Source organism: Lampris incognitus, chromosome 5 (genome assembly GCF_029633865.1).
Source record: "Lampris incognitus isolate fLamInc1 chromosome 5, fLamInc1.hap2, whole genome shotgun sequence".
NCBI classification, from domain to species: Eukaryota; Metazoa; Chordata; class Actinopteri; order Lampriformes; family Lampridae; genus Lampris; species Lampris incognitus.
In genome coordinates this window covers 15,921,353-15,946,533 of record NC_079215.1, presented here as the reverse complement: position 1 = coordinate 15,946,533, position 25,181 = coordinate 15,921,353, and the positions used below count along the sequence as shown (strand labels likewise).

The following is a 25,181-nucleotide window of genomic DNA, read 5'->3' as shown; positions in this document are numbered from 1 at the left end:
TGGCTGTGTCTGCAGGTGGGCAGCCGGATGTGGGTATGTGTTCTGGTTGCTGCACTAGCGCCTTCTCTGGTCGGTCGGGGTGCCTGTTCGGGGGGGGGGACTGGGGGGAATAGCGTGATCCTCCCACGCGCTACATCCCCCTGGCAAAACTCTTCACCGTCAGGTGAAAAGCAGTGGCTGATGATGCCACATGTATCGGAAGAGGCATGTAGTAGTCTGCAGCTCTCCCCGGATCGGCAGAGAGGGTGGAGCAGTGACCAGGACGGCTCAGAACAGTGGGGTAATTGGCCGGATACAACTGGATAGAAAAAGTGGAAGGAAAAAAAAGGCGCTATAAAAAAATGCAGTCCATTTACTATTTAGAAAGTCACACAAAGTACTTCAAAGTAAATTTTATTGTACTTTTACCCACTATTTAAAACTCGCTTGACATTTCCCTAATAAAGGTGATGTTGTAAACCCCCACCAACAATACCACTTGACCGTGGGGGGTTCATGAGTCAGGGGGTGTTCAAATCACCTCAGAGTAATGACGGTTACATCATGCTAATGTTGTTGACCTACTCCAAACTCGGAGACAACAGCTGGCAGCCGTGGTGTAACACGATAAGCATAACATGACTAGACCGGTGGAGACGGCATGATTGGCTTACAGAACAACAGACAAACAAGCCAGAGACAAATGCAGACTGATGAAACCTCGAGAGGACAGCTGGCAGTGGATGTAATATGATGCATTAATGCTGCTGCTAATGGCAAGTGTAGTTTGAGAAGTTGTGATTTGGTTAAATGAAAACATGAAACTAATGTGTTCTGGCCAGCATAGCATAGTTTTAAAAAAAAGGGAAAAAAAGAAAAAGAAAACCCAACTAAATGACTGTCCAGGTTGATTGCTTACAAATGTGGCTGAACCCTTCCATTTGTTCACCTCACTATTTTTTAAGCACCTTGGGAAACCTTCAAGGTTGCAGCCCATTTTGTTTTTCTACTTAGCTTGAGAGATTTTAGTTGTTATGAGGGACAACAAAGGATAACATACAGTGGAAATTGCTTATGGCGGCACGGTGGCGCAGTGGTTAACACGGTCGCCTCACAGCAAGAAGGTCCTGGGTTCGAGCCCTGGAGTTGTCCAACCTCGATGGGTCGTCCCGAGTTGTCCTCTGTGTGGAGTTTGCATGTTCTCCCCGTGTCTGTGTGGGTTTCCTCCAGGGGCTCCGGTTTCCTCCCACAGTCCAAAGACATGTAGGTTAGGTGAATTGGCCGTACAAAATTGTCCCCAGGAATGAATGTGTGTGAATGTGTGTGTGTGTGTGTGTGTGTGTGTGTGTGTGTGTGAGTGTGTGTGTGTGTGTGTGTGTGTGTGTGTGTGTGTGTGTAAATGCACTTATTGTATGTCGCTTTGAATAAAAGCGTCGGCTAAATGACTGTAATGTGTGTGTGTGTGGGGGGGGGGGTCCTGTGATGGCCTGGCGGCCTGTCCAGGGTGTCTCCCCGCCTGCCACCCAATGACTGCTGGATAGGCTCCAGCATCCCCGCGACCCTGAGAGCAGGATAAGCAGTTCAGATAATGGATGGATGGAAATTGCTTATATTGGACACGGTTATAGTGTTCAGCTGCTTATTGTGGTCAGAAGTTGCTGGGCGAAATTATTCCTATACTAACGCTGTTTAGATCATCTGGTTATTGTGATCAAACATCCATTATCCAAGCACTTAGTATCCTAATTAGGGTCGTGGGATGCTGGAGCCTATCCCAGCAGTCATTGGGTGGCAGGCGGGGAGACACCCTGTACAGGCTGTCAGTCCATCACAGGGCCAACACTTTTACACCTAGGGACAATTCAGCATGGCCGATTCACTACATGTCTTTGGACTGTGGGAGGAAACTGGAGCACGCAGAGGAAACCCACACAGACAAGGGGAGAACATGCTAACTCCACACAGAGGACGACCCAGGATCAAACAGTCTGCCTAAAATGATCATTTTGGGTCTTTCAGACAATGGAAATTCGATATACTATATATATATGATTTTTTTAGAAGGTTTTTTATATATATATATATATATATATATATATATATATATATATATATATATATTTAGAAGGTAATTCAGGAAATCGAATGTTAAAATATGGAATTATTTTTCTACTCACTTGCATGATACTGAATGGTGCCACCTCCATTCCGAAAACCAGAGAATCCACCTGCAAAATCACCAGAAAGACAAAAGTGGTATAGGCTTACTTTTATTTGTAGGCGTCACCCTGCTACCATTAAAACTGTTCTTTAGGCAATGCTAAGTGATGTTACAGTCCCCTAATAGTATATTTTTAAAGTTTTCTGTTTCTTTCCGTTATATTTATTTAATTAGTGGACACATATCAATTAGATTGGTATCTGAGAATAAAACGAACAAACTAGAAAAAAAAAACTCAACTTCTTTGGAGGTGATCATATCAGTCTGGATGGATGTAATGGTTATAAGCGATTTCCGCTGTGCAAATAAGACGTAATAAAATAAACTTGTGGTAAACCAACATAGTCAACGCATGTGTAGTAATAATGGAAGAGTAATGTGATGTTAGTTAATAACGTTCAGTCTTCTGCAAAGTGTTGAGGGTCTCCTTTCTGTCTTCAGCTCTTTGACCACGTGGCAGATTGCCTCGGTGACTTCATGGAGAAACAAAAGATCAAGAACAAGAAACTCCCTGTAGGCTTCACCTTCTCCTTCCCCTGTGCTCAGAGCAAACTGAACGAGGTGAGGAAGTCGGAGCAGGCTTGTGTGCTGTATTTGACCTCGTGTTTAATTTTATCCCCATTTTTGTGAGCCTTCTTACCACTCGGACTTATACTGCTTGTCTGAAGAACTCTATTGAAATTGTAGTAGTGGGCGTCCGGGTGGCGTTGCGGTCTATTCCGTTGCCTACCAGCACGGGGATTGCCCGTTCGAATCCCCATGTTACCTCTGGCTTGGTTGGGCGTCCCTACAGACACCATTGGCCGTGTCTGCAGGTGGGAAGCCGGATGTTGGTATGTGTCCTGGTCACTGCACTAGCGCCTCCTCTGGTTGGTTGGGGTGCCTGTTCGGGGGGGGGGGGGGACTGGGAGGAATAGTGTGATCCTCCCATGCCTACATCCCCCCGGTGAAACTCCTCACTGTCAGGTGAAAAGAAGTGGCTGGCGACTCCACATGTATCGCAGGAGGCATGTGGTAGTCTGCAGCCCTCCCTGGATCGGCAGAGGGGGTGGAGCAGCGACCAGGACGGCTCAGAGAGCAGGGTGATTGGCCAGGTACAATTGGGGAGAAAAGGGGGGGTGCAAATAAATAAATTGTAGTAGTAAATTTGTTCCAAAATTAAATTTTATGGAGTTTTACAGGCAAAGCAGATAGTTCCCCCAAACCTTTGTGAAAAGCTTTTTTCTTCTTTTGTTTTAAGCTTTAAGTGAATCATGTTTGAGATCAAGGATAATGCCATGCTGTCACGTGATCAAATGTTATGCCTCGAGATGGCTGAAATAAAAATGTAAGAACAGCAGTGTCCTAATACTGATAAATCATCCTTTTTTTATTTTAGAAAATTAATATTAGGGCGGGAATATCAACGACCATAGATTTTCCAACCATTTCATACAACATACTCATAAATGAATTAGCCCACGTTTTCTTCGACCTTCATCTAATTGGATGAAATAGCCCTTTAAATGTCTTTTGGGAGATGTGTAACAGACAGTCACAGCCTCAGTGTTGGAAAGTTGGTCCAATCCAAGAGCTCCTCTAAAGAGTGTTGGTTTTGCAGGCGGTCTTAGTGACGTGGACAAAGAAGTTCAAGGCCAGTGGTGTGGAGGGGATGGATGTTGTCAAGCTTTTGAACAAGGCCATCAAGAAACGAGGGGTGAGTTGTGTGTTCTTCACGGTCAACAATGAATCAATGAACGCCGCACGTTGAGTCGGGCAACTCTGGCTAACAGCTGATCTGGTTGGCCTCAGCGCCGTATTCAACAGATGCTAATTCACCACTGACCAATCAACCAGGCCTGCTAAAAGGACTTGTTGTTTCACTGGGAAGGCAAGTTTGTGCGGCTCATTGTTGTGCCTCTGCTGCTGCTGATCCACCTTCAACTCACCTGCCACCTGTGTGGATCTGCTCATATTTTCAGAGCTATACTGCTCTCTAGGGGCAGTACAGTATAAATAGGTCCATTAAGTCCCAAAGCTAAAAAAAACTCATCAAACTGACTGATATTCTAACTTATGATAAGCGAGTCATCTTGCCTGAACCGAATCAAAACAAAACTGTCGCACCTTTAAGAGGATAGAAGGAACTTAAGTTTATAAGAGAACACCCTTCAGTACTTGGATTTGGTTTTCTTAAACCTAATACAATTAACCCTGTCTTATGAAAACCTTGGATTTTTCCTAATCTTTTTTTTTTAGGACTATGACGCGGATATCATGGCTGTGGTGAATGATACTGTTGGTACCATGATGACCTGTGGATTTGACGATCAGCGATGTGAAGTGGGCATCATCGTTGGTAAAGAAAAAAAGCCGGAAATGTTTTATTAACCTCTGACTAGCAAGTATGTGAGGGTCTAAGGACAGGATGCTGTATTGCTGTAAAGCCCACTGAGGCAAATTTCTAATTAGTGATATTGGGCTATACAAATAAAATTGACTTGACTTGACTAATAAATGCTGGCATTAAATATCTCGGTATTCAAATCCCCCCATCGCTAGGAAAGTTAGATGATGCAAATTACAAACGCATAATTCATAATATCAGTAAGGATTTGGACCAGTGGTCAACACTTCCCCTGTCTCTGTTGGGCCGTATTGATAGTATACGCATGAATGTGCTACCTAAGCTTCTCTATCAATTTCAGATGATACCTATTGATATTCCTAAATCTATATTTGATAAATTAGACATGCTCATTTCAAAATTTATATGGCAAGGAAAACGACCAAGAATTAGACTAAAAACATTACAGCTATCAAAACCGCATAGAGGGCTCAAACCCCCGAATCTAAGATATTATTTTTGGGCTGCACAGTTAAAACCTTTAACAATATGGATTCAGGATCTTACATGTACTCGTTGGCTTAACATAGAAAAAAGCTTGTGTGTGTGAAGCCCCTACAGACCTTGCCTTTCCTAGATGTCCCCTTAAAGAAACTCAAATGGGTGAATGGACTAGAGTTACACTAAAATCTGGAGTAAAATAAAACTGTCATTTGGATTGCCTAAAATAATTTCTGCACTAACTAGTATCGGATTTATAAAGGATTTTGTACCCTCCCATATAGACGCAGGTTTTAGAAAATGGTCAGAACATGGTCTCAGTAATCTACATCAACTTCATAAGGATGGCATCCTTAAATCATTTGAACAGCTGAGAGAGGAGTTTATGCTTCCTACCACATATTTTTTCAGGTATTTACAATTAAGGGACTTTTTAACAAAACATAAAAGAGTGGGATCGCGTGTTGGTGCCCACTCCAACTGAAGAGTTCTTGATAAAATTAAAAACAGGGATCGGGGATAAGAAAGTCATAAGTCATGTTTACCAACTATTTTTAGGTTTGAATATGAATAATACACTGCAGATAAAAGGAAGCTGGGAAACTGAAATGAATACAGATATACCACCGGACATGTGGGAAGAAATATGTACTGAAGCAAATCTAGTAACCAATTCAAATACATGGAGGGAATTCAAATGGAAGGTAACTATGAGATTCTTTCAGACACCAGAAATAGTGGCTAAAATGTGGGCCCAACACACTCAAATAAATGCTGGAGAAATTGTGGAACACAAATTGGCAACCATACCCACATATTTTGGACATGCCCTAAATTAAGAACATTTTGGGAAGAGGTGTTTGAGGCACCTAAAGAAGTATTCCACCAAAACTTCACAAAAGATCCAAAGATGGCATTACTGGGATTAATGCCGGAAGGGATTGAGGGAAGACATAAAAAATACCTTTTGCAAATATTACTAACAGCAGCAATTAAATGCATAACAATTAAGTGGTTAAAATCTGACCCTCCAACATACAATTTATGGATTGAGAAAGTATGGGAAATATATCAGATGGAACAAATAACATATTCTTTGAGACTTCAGAAAGATATATTTATTAAAAGGTGGAGCCCGGCCATGGCTATATTGAGACAGTGGAGTGCTCCAGACCCTTGTATACATTCTGTATCATACATGCATCTCTATCTTCTCAATTCACCTTATCTGTCTATGCATATACACGATGCCATACCACTACACACATGTGTACACAACTCCCCTCCCTGACCCTGACCCCTCCTTTCCCCTTTTTTTAAAAATATTTATTCATGTCTTTAATTTGTACCGCTATTACAACTAACACTTCAAGCTGAAGTAAAGCGGGGGGTTTTTTTGTTGTTTGCTTTGTTTTTGTTTTTTTTTTGTTTTTTTTTTCCCTTTTGTTGAATTATCTGTAAACCATGTGGGTACAGCTGAAAAAAATGGAAAAAACAGCAGGAAAAATTGTGAATTTGGTTGCATAAGTTGTGAAATTGAAATAAAAACTAAGTTAAAAAAAAAGATAAAATGTATGTATGGCAACTACGTAAGAGTAGTGTTGCTGTAGTCCACTGTCTTCTGGAGAAGACTAACTTGGGGCAAATAGCAGAAATACTGCCCTTCCTGGCATTAGCTTACTTAGGAAATCCTCTACTCTTGTCATTTTGGTGTGTTGCTCTAGTACTCACTGAGTTACACAGAACTGCAGATATTACAACAAAGGTCTCATGACGCTCGGACTCCTTCCAGGTACGGGAACCAACGCCTGCTACATGGAAGAGCTGCGTCACATCGACCTGGTAGAGGGAGACGAGGGCCGAATGTGCATCAACACGGAGTGGGGCGCCTTCGGGGACGATGGGTTGTTGGAGGACATCCGCACAGAATTCGACCGTGAGATTGACCGGGGCTCCCTCAATCCAGGAAAACAACTGTAAGACATTTACTTTAACATACAGGAAAGAAGCTATGGTAGCCAGATCAATATCCCGAGTGGATCAAAACAATCTTTTATGCAGACTGAGTCTTGCCTGCCAGTAATTTCAAAAAGGCAGGCCTGTCCAAACAGTGAACGGACCAGTCACACTGTGCCTGCATAATGTTCATTATTCAAAGACATTGCATCTTCTGCAGAATTAAATCTGCCATTCAAGAAAACTACCATTGTTTGTTTTCGTTTTTTTTATCATTCTGCTGCATCCTGTCTCACCTATGTAACCCCCTTTTTTGTCCTACAACCACCAGTTCAATCTGTATCCGTGGAGGCATGTGTGTATCCAAGGCCTACATTTAGATTTGATCACCTGCTATACATTTATGTTTTGTTGGGGGGAATCAACACCACAGCTTAGGCTATTCACCGTCACATTATTCTAACTTACTGTAATCATGTTATGACTGACCCCTTAAAATTCAGTTCATGAATAGAACGTTAAATTGAATTCCTTAAATCACATCTGTAGGCCTTTAAAGATCACACACTGCAAGTTCACAGCACTTTGTCATCCCTACTGTGGGTCATTTAAGGGAGGGTGACATGACAACACCATGTCGTGCCAACCCTGCACATTGTCTGACGCATTGCTGCTGTCACCATTTGGTTAGGTTCGAGAAGATGGCCAGTGGGATGTACATGGGAGAACTGGTTAGACTCATTTTGGTCAAGATGGCTAAAGAAGGCCTGCTGTTTGAGGGACGAATCACCCCTGAGCTCCTGACCAAAGGAAAGATTGAAACAAAGCATGTTTCTGCCATTGAAAAGTGAGTATGGGGGAAAACTACTCGCATTTTATAATGCGTACAACTGAAATCTTTTAATAATCTGCGTGTGATGCTGTTTGACATATATGTGTTACTGTAATGAGATCTACCTTCTGTCTTAGGAGCAAGGAGGGGCTGAAAAAGTGCATGGAGATCCTGACGAGGCTCGGCGTGGAACCCTCAGATGAAGACTGCCTCGCTGTGCAGCACGTCTGCACCATTGTGTCTTTCCGTTCTGCAAACCTTATTGCCGCCACCCTCGGGGGCATCCTGGCTCGGCTAAAGGAGAACAAGGGAGTGGCTCGTCTCCGAACAACTGTGGGCATTGATGGGTCTCTCTACAAGATGCACCCTCAGTGAGTATTCAGTCCATAGGGGGAAAGAGCATGACGAGTAGGGAGGCAGGGATATTTTAAACGATGCTTAGGTAACATATCATTTAACTGCAGCCTGCAATTTCTTTTTTTTTTGTGCATTTTATCTTTACAAACATATAGGGCCCAACTGCTGACCCACTATTAACTGTTAACATTCAAACACAAACATTCAGACATTCACTTCTCCTTTACCCTAACCAGGGTTCATATATATACTGCTCCAACACCATCTATCAGCAAACTCACACATACATGAACATACATGCACTTGGCCCTGCCCTAAAGGGGGCTTGTATTCACACACGACATGATCTCACACACACCCACGCAGAGGTTTTCCTAGCTATGGTTAAGCAAGTGATTGTCTTGTTTTCACGTATTACCTGTTCTGCACCGTGAGATCTTTTGTATGTTTAACCCCAGCGGGAAGGTTAAGGACAGCCTATTCAGAACTATGCTTTCTTATGTTAACCCTATATATTCACTTGAGTCAATTCAGCGTCTTGAATGCATGTCATTAGACTGTGGGAGGAAAGTGGAAACCCACACTAAGAGAGAGAGAACATATACCTTCCACATAGAAGGGATCAAGACCAGGACCTTCTTGCTGTGAAATAACAGTGCTGCTACAAAGACACCATTTTGTCCCTGATTACTGGCCTTCGCTGTTTGAAAATTGTATTGCAGGCTCAGTATACTTCATGTGCAAATACAACTCCTCCTTTGCTTTCCAGTATCTCGCTAATATAAAAAAACAAAAACGTCTGCTTCTGCAACAGGTACGCCCGCCGTCTCCACAAAACGGTGCGGCGCTTGGTCCCGGACTCGGACGTCCGCTTCCTGTTGTCCGAGAGTGGGAGTGCTAAAGGCGCTGCTATGGTGACGGCCGTGGCGTATCGGTTGGCCGACCAGGCCCGTCAGATCCAGCAGACCCTGGCCGAGTTCCGGCTGAGTAAAGCCCAGCTGCTGGAGGTGAAGAAGAAGATGAGGACGGAGATTGAGAGGGGCCTGCAGAAGAACACCCACAACGATGCCACAGTCAAAATGTTGCCCACTTTTGTTCGGAGAACACCGGATGGGACAGGTGACTATATATAGGCAGGAGATTGTAATACACAGGGATGGAGGGATAGGAGGATGAATAATTGAGTGTGTTTTTAAAAGGTTTTTCTTCTTAGTGTTAATCACAGCTGTATTCAGTACATGGGCTTACAGCGCTGGCATTTTGGTTTGTTATGCATTGCAGACATACATAACATATTGCAGAATTTATACATAGAATTTAGACATATTGCAGAATCTAGAATTATTTTCTAAATTTTTTTTTTGGTAATGTGTATCATAACCGGTAGATTTGGCTTTATTTGTTGTAGATAACGAAATATCTGGATGTATTGTACTAGTAGCTGTGGGGGAATAAACATAATGGCGTACTCACACGTTATAAGGGGTTAATTAGAATAGGCTCCCAGGCCTCCTATTTAAATTCCATGCAAGCAGAAGCAGAGTAGCTGGCAGTCCTCCAGAAGTACATTATTACAAAATCAAACGCAGAGAGGACGAGTACTGTATATCAGGTTCTTGCATGTCAAGTTATCATCAATCCTCAGACGTGAGCCCAGTCAATGGAGGTCCTTCTGTATGTTCTCAAACTTTAACCACTCTTGTTAAACCAACTGAGATCATGAAACTCAAACATAAATGAGACTATATGAGGACATTGACTCAAAATAAGAGATCTTTTCTATCTGAATAAAATAGTTAGACTTTTTTTTAACTATTATTTTAGTTATTAGCTACTTTGGGCCTTAAAAGGGAAAATTTGTCTATCTGCGACAGGGATAGCACATGAAAAACACCTGCAGTTGTTCCTGGTCGCTTCTGCATCTCTGGAGCAGCAGTGAAACCTTTCTCTTTTTCTGGTCATGAAATTATGTATCGTAATGTCAGTTGGCGGCCAGAAAAACAACAGCCTAACCAGGTTTCTGATACTCTAATCTACTCAAAACTACTACTTCTTCTTCTTCTTCTTCTTCTCTCGGCTGCTGCCGTTGTCACCACAGTGGATCATCCATTTCCGTCTCTTCCTGGCCTCTGCATCTTCCTCTGTCATGCCAACCGCCTGCATGTCCTCCTGCACTACATCCATAAACTTTGTCTTTGGCCTTCCTCTTTTCCTCTTGCCTGGCAGCTTCATCTTCAGCATCCTTCTCCCAATATACCCAGCATCTCTCCTCCACACATGTCCAAACCATCTCAATCTCCCCTGTCTTGCTTTGTCTCCAAACCGTCCAACCTGAGCTGTCCCTCTAATATGCTCATTCCTAATCCTGTCCTTGTTCGTCACTCCCATTGAACATCTTAGCATCTTCAACTCTGCCACCTCCAACTCCGCCTCCGGTCTTTTCATCAGTGTCACTGTCTCCAAACCATATAACATAGCTGGTCTCACCACCATCTTGTAAACCTTCCCTTTCACTCTAGCTGGTACCCTTCTGTTGCAACTAACTCCTGACACTCTCCTCCACCCACTCCACGCTGCCTGCACTCTCTTCTTCACCTCTCTTCTGCACTCCCTGTTACTTTGAACAGTTGACCCCAAGTATTTAAACTCAGCCACCTTCGTCACCTCTACTCCTTGCATCCTCATCATTCTGCTGTCCTCCCTCTCATTCATGCATATGTATTCTGTGTTGCTCCTACTGACTTCCATTCCTCTGCTCTCCAGTGCATACCTCCACCTTTCCAGACTCTCCTCAACCTGCACCCTACTCTCGCTACAGATCATAATGTCATCCGCAAATATCATAGTCCACACAGACTCCTGCCTGATGTCGTCCGTCAACCTGTCCATCACCATTGCAAACAAGAAAGGGCTCAGGGCTGATCCTTGATGTAATCCCACCTCCACCTTGAACCCATCTGTCACTTCTACCGCACACCTCACCACTGTCTCACTGCCCTCATACATATCCTACACTACACTTACATACTTCTCTTCCACTCCCAACTTCCTCATACTATATCACACCTCCTCTCTCAGCACCCTGTCATATGCTTTCTCTAAATCCACAAAGAGACAATGTAACTCCTTCTGGCCTTCTCTATACTTCTCCATCAACACCCTCAAAACAAACATCACATCTGTAGTGCTCTTTCCTGGCATGAAACCATACTGCTGCTCGCTAATCATCACCTCTCCTCTTAACCTATAGCTTCTACTACTCTTTCCCATATGTTCATGCTGTGGGTGATCAACTTTATACCTCTGTAGTTGCTACAGTTCTGCACATCACCCTTATTCTTAAAAATCAGTACCAGTATACTTCTCGTCCACTCTTCAGGCATTCTCTCACTTTCTAAGATTGTGTTAAACAATCTACTTAAAAACTCCACTGCCATCTCTCCTAAAACATCTCCGTGCCTCCAAAGATATGTCATCTGGACCAACCCGTATTCCACTCTTCTTCCTCTTCATAGCTGCCCTCCCTTCATCCTTGCTAATCCACCATACTCCCTGATTCACGATCCCCACATCATCCAATATTCTCTCTCTGATTTTCTTCATTCATCAGCTCGTCAAAATACTTCTTCCACCTTCTCAACACACTCTCCTCACTTGTCAGCACATTTCCATTTCTATCCTTCATCACCCTAACCTGCTTCACATCCTTCCCTGCTCGGTCCCTCTGTCTCACCAATCGGTACACGTCCTTTTCTCCTTCCTTAGTGTCCAACCTCTCATACAACTTGCCATATGTCTTTTCCTTTGCCTTCGCCACCTCTCTTTGCCTTACGTCACATCTCCTTGTACTCCTGTCTACTTTCTTCATCTCCCTGACTATCCCACTTTTTCTTCGCCAACCTCTTTCTCCATATACTTGTCTTCCTTCCTCTCTCCAGATGGCACACCAAGTACCTTCCTAGCTGCCCCCCTCACCATTTCTGGAGTGGTTACCCAGCCAACTCTTCTCTACCACCCAGTGTCTGTCTTAACTCCTGCCTGACTCCACACAACAGTCTTCCTTCATCAACTTTCACCATTTGATCCTTGGCTCTGCCTTCACTCTCTTTCTCTTCTTGATCTCTGAGGTCATCTTACAGACCTCCAGCCGATGCTGCCTAACTATGTTCTCCCCTGTCACCACCTTGCAGTCTCCAATCTCTTTAAGATTGCACCTCCTACATAAAATATAGTCCACCTGTGTGCACCTCCCTCCACTCTATACATCACCCTGTGTTCCTCCCTCTTCTTGAAATACATATTCACCACAGCCATTTCCATCCTTTTTGCAAAATCCACCACCATCTATCTGTCCTTCCACATTCCTCTCCTTGACACCATACCTACCCATCACCTCCTCATCACCTCCGTTCCCTTCACCAACATGCCTACTGAAGTCCGCTGCAATCACCACTCTCTCCTCCTTGGGTATACTCTCCACCACTTCATCCAACTCACTCCAGAATTCTTCTTTCTCTTCTGTCTCACAATCACCTTGCGGGACATATGCACTGATAACATTCATCATCACACCTTCGATTTCCAGTTTCATACTCATTATTCTCGTAAGCTCCAACACACTCTTAAAATACTCTTCCTTCAGAATTACCTCTACCCCATTTCTCCTCCCATCCGTACTATGGTAGAAGAGTTTGAACCCACCTCCTATGCTCCTGGCCTTACTCCCCTTCCACCTGGTCTCTCTAACACACATGATAGAGAGAAGGAAGGTAGATATACTATCAGCCAGCACTCTCCCTTAACCAATCATAGTGCCAACATTCAAAGCTCACCTCCACACTCCTACCCTTCCTCCTCTGCCACTGTCTCTGGACATGCCTTCCTTCTCTCCTAATCCTTTGCCCAATAGTACCATAGTTTCCACCGGCACCCTGCTAGCCAACAGTACTGGTGGCGGTCATTGGTAACCCGGGCCTCAGCCGATCTGATATGGAAATCTGATTTATGATTCGCATATTTGATTTGGCAGAGGCTTTACACCAGAATCCCTTCCTGTCGCAACCCTGCCCATTTATCCGGGCTTGGGACCGGCATTGGCATGTGGATCCCCACTGGCTAGGTTTCTAATCTACTTAAAAAACACTGTTAAAAAAAAAACTCTCCTCTTTCTCTCAGCTAAGCTACGTTTCCAATGGTGTAAATGACGTCACACAACAATAGCGTAGAGGATTTTTCATGGATTTCATGCATTCTGATAAGTGTAGGCACTGTGGGGAAGACTCTCTGACCAGGGCAACACCGATTTCTCTGTCACTATAGTAAACAGTGAGGACTTTATTGCTTCAATCGACTACATTACTCATCAGTATTGATTGCACATACACAAAACTGTCAGTGAAAATTCCCTTTAATCCTACAGCCCTTTAGTTTGAAGAATTCTGTATTTCAAAGAAGTAGTCAAATTATTTAATTTTATTTTTTTTAAAAACATGTCATATTTTATAATGACTCCTTACAAATTCTGGTTTGGCTAAGTTTCGTTGTCTCCTTCGCTAACAAGACCTTTCTACTGTTCCAGAGAATGGGGATTTCCTTGCTCTGGACCTCGGCGGGACGAACTTCCGTGTACTTTTGGTGAAGATTCGCAGTGGGAAGAGGCGAACAGTGGAGATGCACAACAAAATCTACGCCATTCCCATCGAAGTTATGCAGGGCACAGGAGAAGAGGTAACTAAGTCAGTGAAGGCATCCAATATTTTGGTTTCAAGTCTTTGTTTTTACAAGACTACTCTTTTGGACATAATTCACATTTAGTTCTCATAATCTACAACAAATAAAGCCAAATCTACCGTTCACGATAGATGTTAACAATAACGTATAGAAAATAATTTAAATGTCTGCAAGATAGTAACTTAATGGATATTTATTCAAGTGAGAATCTTGGAGATTGGTACTTTAAACTATTTGGTGGATGCATTTACAATGGACTTACACTTTTTCTCAATTGCTTAAGTGCAATCTTGATCATCTATGTTCTCAAAATGGTGTCAAAACCCCACACCATTTTCTTATTTGCTCATAACACTGTATAATTTCTTAATGCTCCTACACAAAATGCAAATGCAAAGCATATTTTTGCAATCCTTTAAACACCAGTGTCATACAACTGACACAAAAATCAAGTGTTGCAAATCAAAATGGATATTGATTTCAGTTGAATTCTATCACTCTCACATACATGTAGACATATCGTCATTGTAGACAAATCCTTTCATGCAAAATACTAAAATAAAAGCAAGAGTCAATACACTGGTGAAATGTTGTGGGCAAACAGTGAGGAGAGACTGGATGACTGTTGAAATGCTAGTGAGGTATCTTTTCAATATTTCCTTTTTCATTATAGTAGGTTAGAATGCTGTTTGTAATACTGAAATCAATATTTTTGTACAATTTTTGTATGCGTGTCAGTCTTTGACGACAACAGTTGACACATTAATCTATAAACTAATTACAGTGATTTGCTTTTCACCAGGTCTAAGTGTCGTATATAAGGTAGATGCATTCAGGGTCGACCATGTCCTATTGATGCTGCTATTTAGCATAGTGCCTGTCTAGACGTATTTCCATTCGGTGACATTGTTGCCCAGGTTTATTTAGATTTGATACACAAGTTTTACGTTTTGAATATTTTAGGGACTTTAGGAATACAGGTATAGTTGAACGCTTATTATTCCTGTTGTGAGGATTTCACTTGGAATTGCATTTAAGCTATTGAGAAAAAAACTATAAGCGCTACAAATGAATCTAGATTTACATTTTTAACTATTCGTATTTTTTATTATCTTGCAAGATTTGCCAGATGCATTGCATACCTTGGTTTCGTTTGTAGCTTTTATTTTCTAGAGTTCTAATGAAAGGCTCTCTCCAATTTGCAGCTCTTCGACCACATTGTGCACTGTATCTCTGACTTCCTGGACTACATGGGGATGAAGAGTGCACGTCTGCCCCTGGGATTTACCTTCTCCTTCCCCTGTCACCAGACTAGCCTGGACGCTGTAAGTCCATCACTTAGTTTACAGTTCGCCATGTTTCTTTGTCCTCAGTTATTGTCCAGACAGGCTTAATGAAAACCAGATCCCATATTAGTCCTGAGCTGAAAAAAAAAAGAGAGAGAAGCACACAAACCCAGATTAATAAACACAGGCTTTGGGGACTTGTAGATAGGGGACAGTTTGAGCTCAGAAAATAGAAAGCGGGGCATCTGGGTAGCATAGCGGTCTATTCCATTGCCTACCAACACGGGGATCGCCGGTTTGAATCCCAGTATTACCTCTGGCTTGGTCAGGCATCCCTACAGACATTTGGCCGTGTCTGCAGGTGGGAAGCCAGATGTGGATATGTTTCCCTGGTCGCTGCACTAGCACCTCCTCTGGTCGGTCAGGGCAGCTGTTCAGGGGGGAAGGGGAACTGGGGGGAATAGTGTGATCCTCCCACACGCTACATCCCCCTGGCGAAACTGCTCACTGTCAGGTGAAAAGAAGCAGCTGGCGACTCCACATGTATCGGAGGAGGCATGTGGTAGTCTGCAGCCCTCCCCGGATCAGGAGAGGGGGTGGAACAGCGACCAGGATGGCTCGGAAGAGTGGGGTAATTGGCAAAGTACAATTGGGGCGAAAAAGAGGGGAAACAAGCCAAAAAGAAAATAGAAAAGTACAGTTTTGAATAAAGCTATGGTTTAGATTTTAGGCCCATATGGAACTCTACAGTACTTTTATATGGTTGGCAACAAGCCTTGTACTTAAGGGATAAAAGTCCGTCTATTTGTTATTTAAAGCACACTAAAACAAATTGTAACCATTATCACTCCCACATACCATTTCACAAGAGCACATTTTTTATTTACAGAATCAGTCTGTGGTCAGTTTGGGGACACCTGGGGGCGTCCCAGTACTCCCAACAGCTGCTGTTTATCTGTGCTTATCTGTAGTAGTATTGCCAACGATTATTGTGTAAATGTACAAGTATTGCTATTTATCTGTGGTCATCTTTACTAGTTTTACCAACAATTGGTGGTACTTGTTCAACCAACAACTGCTGTTTTATCTACTTATCTGTACTCATACTACTAAGAATTGCCCCTGTCATTAACCATTTGGTTGCTATGTGCTGTCTGCTATCCAAACAGGGTATCCTTGTTAACTGGACCAAAGGCTTCAAAGCCACTGACTGTGAGGGGGAGGATGTGGTGGAGCTCCTACGGGAGGGAATCAAGAGGAAAGAGGTAACAGGAGACGGATAAGATCACTGGTGATGTCATTACCAAAACTGTGACATCACAGGAACAAAATAACATTGAATATTTTCCTCCTGTTAGTGTTGATCCATCTCTTACTACAAACACATGATGCTCCAAATAAAAACGTGTCCACGCCATGGCTAGAGGGAATGTTTTTAAGTAGTGTCATTTAGCCAAAATCTCCTTCGGAATAACAAAGAGGTTGTAGACCCCATGTGTGTTTTAGTGTGATAGTGTCCAAGGGAAAATATTTTACTTAGTCTATTTTATTTTGTTTAAAGTAAATTCAGTTGCCAAGTCAGTTTGCACATAAGAATTTGTGTTGATTTGTTGCTTTAAAAAAAGAAAAAGAAAGAAAAGAAACTTAACTCCCCGAGGCCTTCAATTATACCATGACTGGGAGAAAGACTGGGAAGGATGTGGAAGAACCACAATTGCATGAACATTTCAGAGGAAAACTACTCTCCTCAAGTACTCAGAATCACAGTAAATATATGGGTATCATAAATCATATTGATGCCTTCCATGTTTGCTTCCCTGGGCAAAATATTGGACTGACTCTTATTTTGAGATTTTTGTAAATCTGACATGAGGGGATTTTATACTGAGGTCTTTTCTGTAGCTGATGAGATGAAAGGCACCCATGGTGACCACCCAGAACTCGAATTATTTAGACCTAGCCTGCATTGTCCAGTGTTGTTCATGTCCCCCATTACAATGATGCACATTCTCTGTAATGAAGGAATCACTGTGTCGTACCTTCATGTGAGGGGTACCATTCATCCATAAGCCATAATTTTTCAGTTTCTTTTATCAATTTTACCTTTTAGATGGAGGATCCAGTAAGTATTAATTGAAAGAGAATTGTTGAACTACAGGTAAAGCAGATCCGGACTGCAGAGATGTTTGGTTATTGTAATAGCATGTTGTAAAGATGGTGAAAGCTTTCTCCGAGAGGTGTGTGGAGGACTGCGATTGTTGTGTCTGCAACATTGGCTCTCACTTTGATATTTGAAATTTTAAATCATAATTTGATATTTAAAACTTGAAATCACAAAGACCTTTATCTGTGTATTTTGTGTGTTGAGCTATGTTTTTGGGATATGTGGGTATGTGAACCAGTCGGAGTACTACATTTAACTGTCTGCTGTAGAGTTTGCTGGTTGGGAATGATCTGCATTTTGCTTGGAGTGCCATCTTAAAGGATGCCATGTTTGATATCATCCTCCTGTCAAAATAGTTAGTCAACTTCCTAAAGGGAAATAATCGTGAATTTCAGCATTATCTCTATATATGTTGGAGGCATGGCACTCCGTTAGCAGCTATAATACTGAGCAGTTTTCTGTATGTCTGAAACACAGCCGAAATTGTGTCTGGTGACTTCACTGGTGGACAATCCATGAATGTGAAAACTTAATTCCTGGTTTGCAATGTGAATAACAACACTGCATACAGTTGTATAATGCAGTGGTGTAATTCACACATTCTTATACTGTGCAGCTCTTTTGCAAGCCCTGAAGTTCAGAAACACATAGGAGACTGCTTCGTATCATGGCGGCTAATGGAGTGTTATCCCTACAACATTTATAATGAGATTAGAGGTGTTAGAAATTATTGATAAGCTTGAGTATTACGATACTGTCTGTAACAATATTGAATCAGTTGTCAAAAACATTGCGTCAAGGGGGCATCCGGGTAGCGTAGCATGAGCCTCCCCTGCGCTCCGTCCCCCCTGGTGAAACTCCTCACTGTCAGGTGAAAACAAGCGCCTGGCGACTCCACATGTATCGGAGGAGGCATTTGGTAGTCTGCAGCCCTCTCCGGATCAGCAGAGGGGGTGGAGCATCGACCGAGACGGCTCGGAAGAGTGAGGTAATTGGCCAAGTACAACTGGGGGCAAAATTGGGGCAAAATTGGGGATAATTGGGGAGAAAAAGAGGGAGAAATCCAAAAAAAAAAAGAAGAGAAACTTGAAGTGGCAGAAAAGTGAAAACAGTCTTGCCTCATGTACTCAAGCTATTTTGTCCAACCCTCAATTTGTGACCCGGTTTTATCGAGAATAATTGGTCATACATTTCACACACAAGCCCCTTTGCGCTCAATGTGTCCTGCGTCCTACTCTATGGTCGCCGCATAGAGTTGAATTAGACAAAACTCATTCTCTAAACTCACAGCAAGAAAAAAAATGGTATTAGTAACTCTTAACACTAATTAGACTAATAGCGATGTTGAGTAACAGCAAAATAAGACCGCTTTCGTTGTTTGGGAAAGAGTGAGGCAAGGCAGAAAGTGTTGACAGAGAGGGTGGAGCAGCGACCAGGATGGCTCGGAAAAAACAAAAAACAAAACTCCACTGTCGATTCTTAAAATTACACACCGAGACGTGGCAGTGGCACTACTTCATTGTGTAGTTTACATGTCTGAGCACTAGCCGGCAGGTGTAGTATTGTAATGGAGCTGCACAGAACCACCATAACAGCAGGCGCTGCCAGTGCCACATTAGCTATAGCTCTGATTACTCTGACGTTATGAATATTGAGGGGTTTTCCTCATATTTTTCCAAAATTTTGAAAAAACATTGCAGCATATCGCAGTGTTTGTAGCATCGTAATATATCACCATATACTGAATCATGCCCACTCTGTTGTGACAGGAATCATATCACCAAATTCAAAGAAGGTTGAAACATTGTATCCAGATGAACTGATGCAACCTTCTTTGATTTTCTTACCTGGATTATTGAGCATGCCTCAAGACATATCACCAAATTCTAGCCAATAAGAGATTAGCAAGAGGTAATGTTGAAACCGGTGATTGTTTCCCTTTAAATGTTTAGATTCAGACACTATTTTAGAATAGAGTGGACACTGGGTCAAAAAAAAACTAGAAAACACGTTTCCGGAAGAAAACATGTAGGGTAGCTGAAAGTGTTTGCACGCTGATTTCATAGGTGGTTATTAGAAACCTTTGAACAGCATGTGAGGCAATCGTCCCCTTGCTTGACCTAACATCCTACCACTAATTTTTATGGCAAAAAAAAGAAAAGAAGTTAAATATATAAGAATTATGGAGAATTTACAAAGTTAGATCCTTCATCTCCGAATAAATCTCAACAGCTGGAAGCAGTGACAGTCATGTGCCATGGGCGGCCATATGTACGTGTATGCGTAATAAGCACATCTTTAACCAGACAGGAGGACTTATCAGAGAAACCAGATGGAGTAGTTTTGTGTCGCTATGACAACCTGCATACACATGACTCTCTACGTGGCACATGGTTGACCATTATGAGTTCAAAATGAAGAACCTAGTTTTATAGCATGCAGGACTCGACAGGCGTCAAGGTTTTATCTTGATCAGGTGTTACATTTGTTAATAATCTTTTTTTCTATTCTTTTATTCTGCTTTCCTACTGAGGGGTTACCAAAAATTTACCTTGCTTTATGACCTGTAATTATTAAAACGTAAAACCACAAACATCTAACAATAACTCACAAATTGTAAAACTGCCTCGCTCAGCGGAAGACCTAACATGCTCTGTGCCTTGGTTTTTCGACCTGATGCATGAATCTGTAGTGAAGGGTGAGATCAGTTATTGTAGCAGTTAATCAAATGAGTTATGTGTATTACATTTATGTTTTGGTTTTGTTTTTGTTTTTTTGCATACAGGAATTTGAGCTGGATGTGGTTGCTATAGTGAATGACACAGTTGGGACGATGATGACCTGTGCATATGAAGAACCCACCTGTGAGGTGGGCCTCATTGCAGGTATGGTTCACCCATCTTAAATGAATGATTGCTCAACCTCAAAAAACAAAAAAAACAAAAAAAAACCCGAAAGCTTGAAAAAAAAACTTAAACCAGACAAAGACCTTAAATATTCTCTTTTTTCTAATATTGCATACAGTCTGTGGTGTGTAACAGTCTGAAGTATTGTAAAATGCTCAGACTGTGGTGTGCCTCCTGTCAGGGACCGGCAGTAATGCATGTTACATGGAGGAGATGAAAAACATCGAGATGGTCGACGGAAATGAGGGCCGGATGTGCGTCAACATGGAGTGGGGGGCGTTTGGCGACAACGGCTGTCTGGACGACATCCGGACGCAGTACGACTGTGCCGTGGATGAGAACTCACTTAACGAGGGCAAACAGAGGTGGGGGATAAATGTTTACTAGCGTCAGTTTTTTTGTTTTGTTTTGCCAACCATAGTCCAAAGACATATAGGTAAGGTTAATCGGCCATACATACTAAATTGTCCCTAGGTGTGAATCTGTCGGCCCTGTGATGGACTGGCGGCCTTGTCCGGGGTATCTCCCTGCCTGCCGCCCAATGACTGCTGGGATGGGCTCCAGCATCCTGTGACCCTGTGTAGGATAAGCAATTTGGATAATGAATTGATGGATGTCTGTGTACAAGCTGTAAAAATGAAATGAGATGGGGCATGAAAAGAAGGTGAAAAGGTGAAAAGGAAGCAGCTGACGACTCCACATGTATAGGAGGAGGCATGTGGTAGTCTGCAGCCCTCCCCCGGATCAGCAGAGGGGGTGGAGCAGAGATCAGGACGTCTCGGAAGAGTGAGGTAATTGGCCAGATACAATTAGGGAGAAAAAAAAGGGGGGGTGAGAAGAAAATATATCGGTGTTTGACACATTAGGTAGTCCTCATAAGAAAATGTATAGAGGTGGTTTACAGACAGTATGCAGGGTAAACGGTATGTAGGAAGGGCTATGTCTTTTTCAAGAGAAAAACTTTTACACAGCAATTTCTCAGCCTCTCAGCAATTACAATGTTGAAGAATGTTTTTGTTTACACCTTTGATGCTGTTGGTAACTGCTTTGGTGTTTGACCACTCTAAATCCTAGAAATCCATTCAAAATGAACTGATGGAGCTGAGCCGTCAGCGTTGTTGAAAATGTAAACGTTAAATGCAATAGTCCCACTAGACAATAGCCATTCATAGATTTAAACATTTTTAGCCAACCAGGTGGATGGATGTGATCACATCAGGACAATTTAGATGGTGTTGGATGACGTGTTAGTTGCAACAGTTGTGATTGCTTTAAACTATAGTAAGTAATCCATCCATTTTCCGAATATGTATGTGTCCTAGGTCCAAAAGTAATACTGTGTGTAATCATCTTTCTGTTCCTGATTATGGAAATCATTGTGTTTTTAATGCATTCCTCTGTGGGCTTATTGATAACTTCTTTTTCCTTCTTATATTTCCTAGGTATGAGAAGATGTGCAGTGGGATGTACCTGGGGGAGATAGTCAGGAACATCCTGATCGACTTGACGAAGCGTGGCTTCTTGTTCCGCGGACAGATCTCTGAGACACTGAAGACCAGGGGCATCTTTGAGACCAAGTTCCTGTCCCAGATAGAAAGGTGAGCTGCGTCATTACGCTCCCAACAGCGATTACATTCACATCACATTTTTAGCATTAAGCTAATGCTCTTATCCTGAAAGACTAGTGTGGAGTGCAACTGGAGGATAATCTTGAATGTAAGGATGATCAAAACCTACATGAAACCAATGCAGAGTAAAGATTGTCTGTATGAACTTTTGACTCAATAATCTCTTGCTGTAAATCAGATTTTTGTCTTTTTAAATTCTGCTTTTATTTGGACATTAGATGAAACAATGTACAGTATTCAGAATACTAATACTAGTATACTATATATATATATATAATATACAGTGTAATACATAGTATTTGTACAAAGCAAAGATATCCACCTTTTCCAGTTTCTCAGATAAGATAGGCTACACAATAGAGGAAAAGAAATAAAATACTTGAAAGTAGAGCAAAGTACCCTATATGTCCAGGTAGAATCCGGACCGTGGGGTGTGGTACTTTTAACATGCATGAATTTCAGTTAAGTTAGAATTAAAAAAAACCAATATATAGACTCATACGAAAATAATCCCTCTCAGTCATCACTGATGACTCACTAGACATGGGTGGTGGTGTCTGTATCTGCAGAGAGCCTGTCCTCTGCCAGTGTTTTCTTATTCTGCTGTGTACGGGATGTTTCTGGGCGTTAACCTTTGGGCCGCGGGACTCTATAAAAACGTTGTGACCCGGTGCCAGATCAAGATCATAAGCATGCGTCTAAGAGGAAGCTACAACAATGGCGGACACAGCGCCGAAAAGATGTAAATATAGTGAGGCGAAACGCCAAGTGGACGAAACTCGTTCCAAAACGAGAGTGAATCTGGGGTTGGCTTTCACCCGCTGGCGAGCGCTGAAGGAGGGGATGGGGATGAAGAGTGACACGGAGTTGGCCTGTACACTGGGATGTGTTCTGGCAACTCCGGTCAGGGGGCGTGTCCTCCTCATGTCGTTGAGCCGGGGAGGAGGGTCCAACTTTGAATGTTGTGTTTACAAACCGCAACCGAATAATCCGACTTGTTCGAACTTTAACAAAAGATATTAGTCAAAGGATAGTTTTTTTCAGAAACACATTTGTAAAAATTCCTATTCGTATTGCATACAAATGAAGATTCCAGAGTTAACTGTTCATTACAACATGACAGCTAGCTTAAAAAATACACTTGTAAAAAGGCGGAGGGCAATGCTGGGGGGGGGTTCAACAAGTCGGCTTAGTTTTATGTCATTTAAGCCTACCTTAGCCTATGGGGACAGCTGTGAGGTATCTGGTGACTCTCCAGCTGTTGGCTGACCTTTGACCTTTGACACTTTCTCCCTCCCTTGTAGTGATCGTCTGGCCCTGCTTCAGGTCAGAGCTATCCTGCAGCAGCTGGGGTTGGACAGCACCTGTGATGACAGTATTATCGTCAAGGAAGTGTGCGGCACCGTGTCCCGCCGTGCGGCTCAGATATGCGGAGCCGGAATGGCTGCTGTGGTGGACAAGATCCGTGAGAACAGAGGACTGGACCATCTTGACATCACCGTGGGGGTGGACGGAACACTCTACAAGCTGCACCCACAGTAAGGACTTGGATAAGAAAAAAATACAAGGAGGGAGGGAGAGAGGGGGCAGGCCATGTAATGGAAAGTTTGTCATTTTTTCTGTACCCTTTGAAATATGAAAATAAACATAACATAACGTAAATATCACTCGGTCCCTTCAAGTTCAGTGGTCAACCATCTTCTGACTGGTTTCATCTGCTCCCCAATGCAGCTTCTCCCGGATCTTCCACCAAACGGTGAAGGAACTCGCCCCCAAGTGTGATGTCAACTTCCTGTTGTCAGAGGATGGCAGTGGGAAGGGGGCTGCCCTCATCACCGCTGTGGGCTGCCGCCAGAGGGAACAGGAAGCACAGCATTAAGAAGCCCTCCTCCTCAACTTCCTTTGGCCTCAGCGATGATCTACTGCTCCACCCTTACCATCACCTTATGCACACATGCCCCCTTCTTCCATCTTCCATTGGCAGCCGTGACTCCACCCCTGCCCCAACCTGGCCCCTCCCACAGCCAGACAGACACACTCCTCGCATAGGGAATTAATAACTGCATATCTAGATATTTATTTATACTAAACCAGAGGGTTTATTATTATTTTAATGTTTGTACATTTTCCTCTATAGCTTGTTGTTGATATAACCTGATAAAATTTCTTCAGGGTGCAATATTTGTGTATTGCTAATTTTATTTTTATACGGAGGGGAATATATATATAATTGTATTTATATTGCAAAGGCAACTTTACAGCTCAGAGGTGATTAGGATTTTGCACCGTAGACATACAAAGAAAAATGTCTGTGCTTTTTTTATGAGCGTTACAAGAGTAGCATGTAGGTGGACTTTCCCAATTAAATCTGCTTGGAATTCCACTAAGGAATGAAGAACTGATTTTTTTTCTTTTCTTTTTTTTTCCAACTTCCATTAGTTTTACAGTACCAATTCCAAAAGGGCTCACTGCATAGAGTTGAATGCAAGAGTCACGGCTGTAGAAACGTCTTCATTTTACTCACCAAACGCTCACACCAATGTGCTTGGCTACTAACCCCTTTTTGTGTTCATGTCAATGTTAAATCCTAATAAGTATTCCAACTGCTCTGTACCCTTTATTCCCACTGTAGGCAAGGAATGCCCCAGCGAAATGAGTGTTAGCCTTTCTTGTTACTATTTGTGAACTGCTATATTTTTGGTGTTGTGTTGAAATCCCACTTGTACACACCGTGCTGTACGGAGAATAAATGTTTGTTGGACCCTGAGAAGAGGATACTAAGAGCGCCTTTATGTGGTGTCAGTGTCAGTGTGTGTACTACTGCGACCTGTAGCTTTCAATGTCGAAAAAAAAAAAGTGTGGCGACTGCATGCCTTGCAATGAGACCAAGAGAGAACTGGATCTTTTTTTTTAACCTCAACATAGTAGGTTTGAGATCAAAACGTTGGAAAGCGAACCCATTAAAATTATATTTTGCTGTGCAGTAAATCCTGTGGCGTTTCCTTTCTTGAGAGCACCTCGATCCAAGAACAACACGCGCAAACACAATGGGCAGAGAGCGAAAGCACTTAGCGTGGAGTTAATTCCCACACAGGCTTACGAATCTGACATTCTGCAAGTCTGCAACCCACCCTTGCTCTGTAGCTCTGCACACTGCAGCACAAATTGGAGGGATACGCCTGAACATACTTGCGAGTAGATGACTGTCATTTCTTTGTTTACAATGCGCGCACGCCAGTCTCCGGAATTAAGAAGCACTGAACTGCCGCTGCTCGTTGCAGGTATGTATTCTGTA

The 25,181-nt window shown here is 42.6% G+C and overlaps 1 protein-coding gene across 5 annotated transcripts in view; it reads left to right on the top strand.

Moving 5' to 3' along the window:
• LOC130112211 (hexokinase-1) overlaps nucleotides 1-24,863 on the top strand; it is a 39,531-nt gene extending 14,668 nt beyond the window's left edge. Inside the window, exons 4-18 of one of the 5 annotated variants that reach the window (XM_056279480.1) lie at nucleotides 2,642-2,761; nucleotides 3,801-3,896; nucleotides 4,439-4,538; nucleotides 6,820-7,003; nucleotides 7,675-7,830; nucleotides 7,953-8,186; nucleotides 8,987-9,291; nucleotides 13,751-13,899; nucleotides 15,108-15,227; nucleotides 16,358-16,453; nucleotides 20,138-20,237; nucleotides 20,440-20,623; nucleotides 21,701-21,856; nucleotides 23,191-23,424; nucleotides 23,618-24,863. In XM_056279480.1, the coding sequence (XP_056135455.1) occupies nucleotides 2,642-2,761; nucleotides 3,801-3,896; nucleotides 4,439-4,538; nucleotides 6,820-7,003; nucleotides 7,675-7,830; nucleotides 7,953-8,186; nucleotides 8,987-9,291; nucleotides 13,751-13,899; nucleotides 15,108-15,227; nucleotides 16,358-16,453; nucleotides 20,138-20,237; nucleotides 20,440-20,623; nucleotides 21,701-21,856; nucleotides 23,191-23,424; nucleotides 23,618-23,765 (2,382 nt within the window). In that variant the 3' untranslated portion in view covers nucleotides 23,766-24,863. Of the gene's footprint in view, nucleotides 1-2,641; nucleotides 2,762-3,800; nucleotides 3,897-4,438; nucleotides 4,539-6,819; nucleotides 7,004-7,674; nucleotides 7,831-7,952; nucleotides 8,187-8,986; nucleotides 9,292-13,750; nucleotides 13,900-15,107; nucleotides 15,228-16,357; nucleotides 16,454-20,137; nucleotides 20,238-20,376; nucleotides 20,624-21,700; nucleotides 21,857-23,190; nucleotides 23,425-23,617 lie in introns of those variants that run through there. The other 4 variants (XM_056279481.1, XM_056279482.1, XM_056279483.1 and 1 more) reach the window with 4 other exon arrangements.
• The last annotated feature ends 318 nt before the right edge of the window (nucleotides 24,864-25,181 follow it).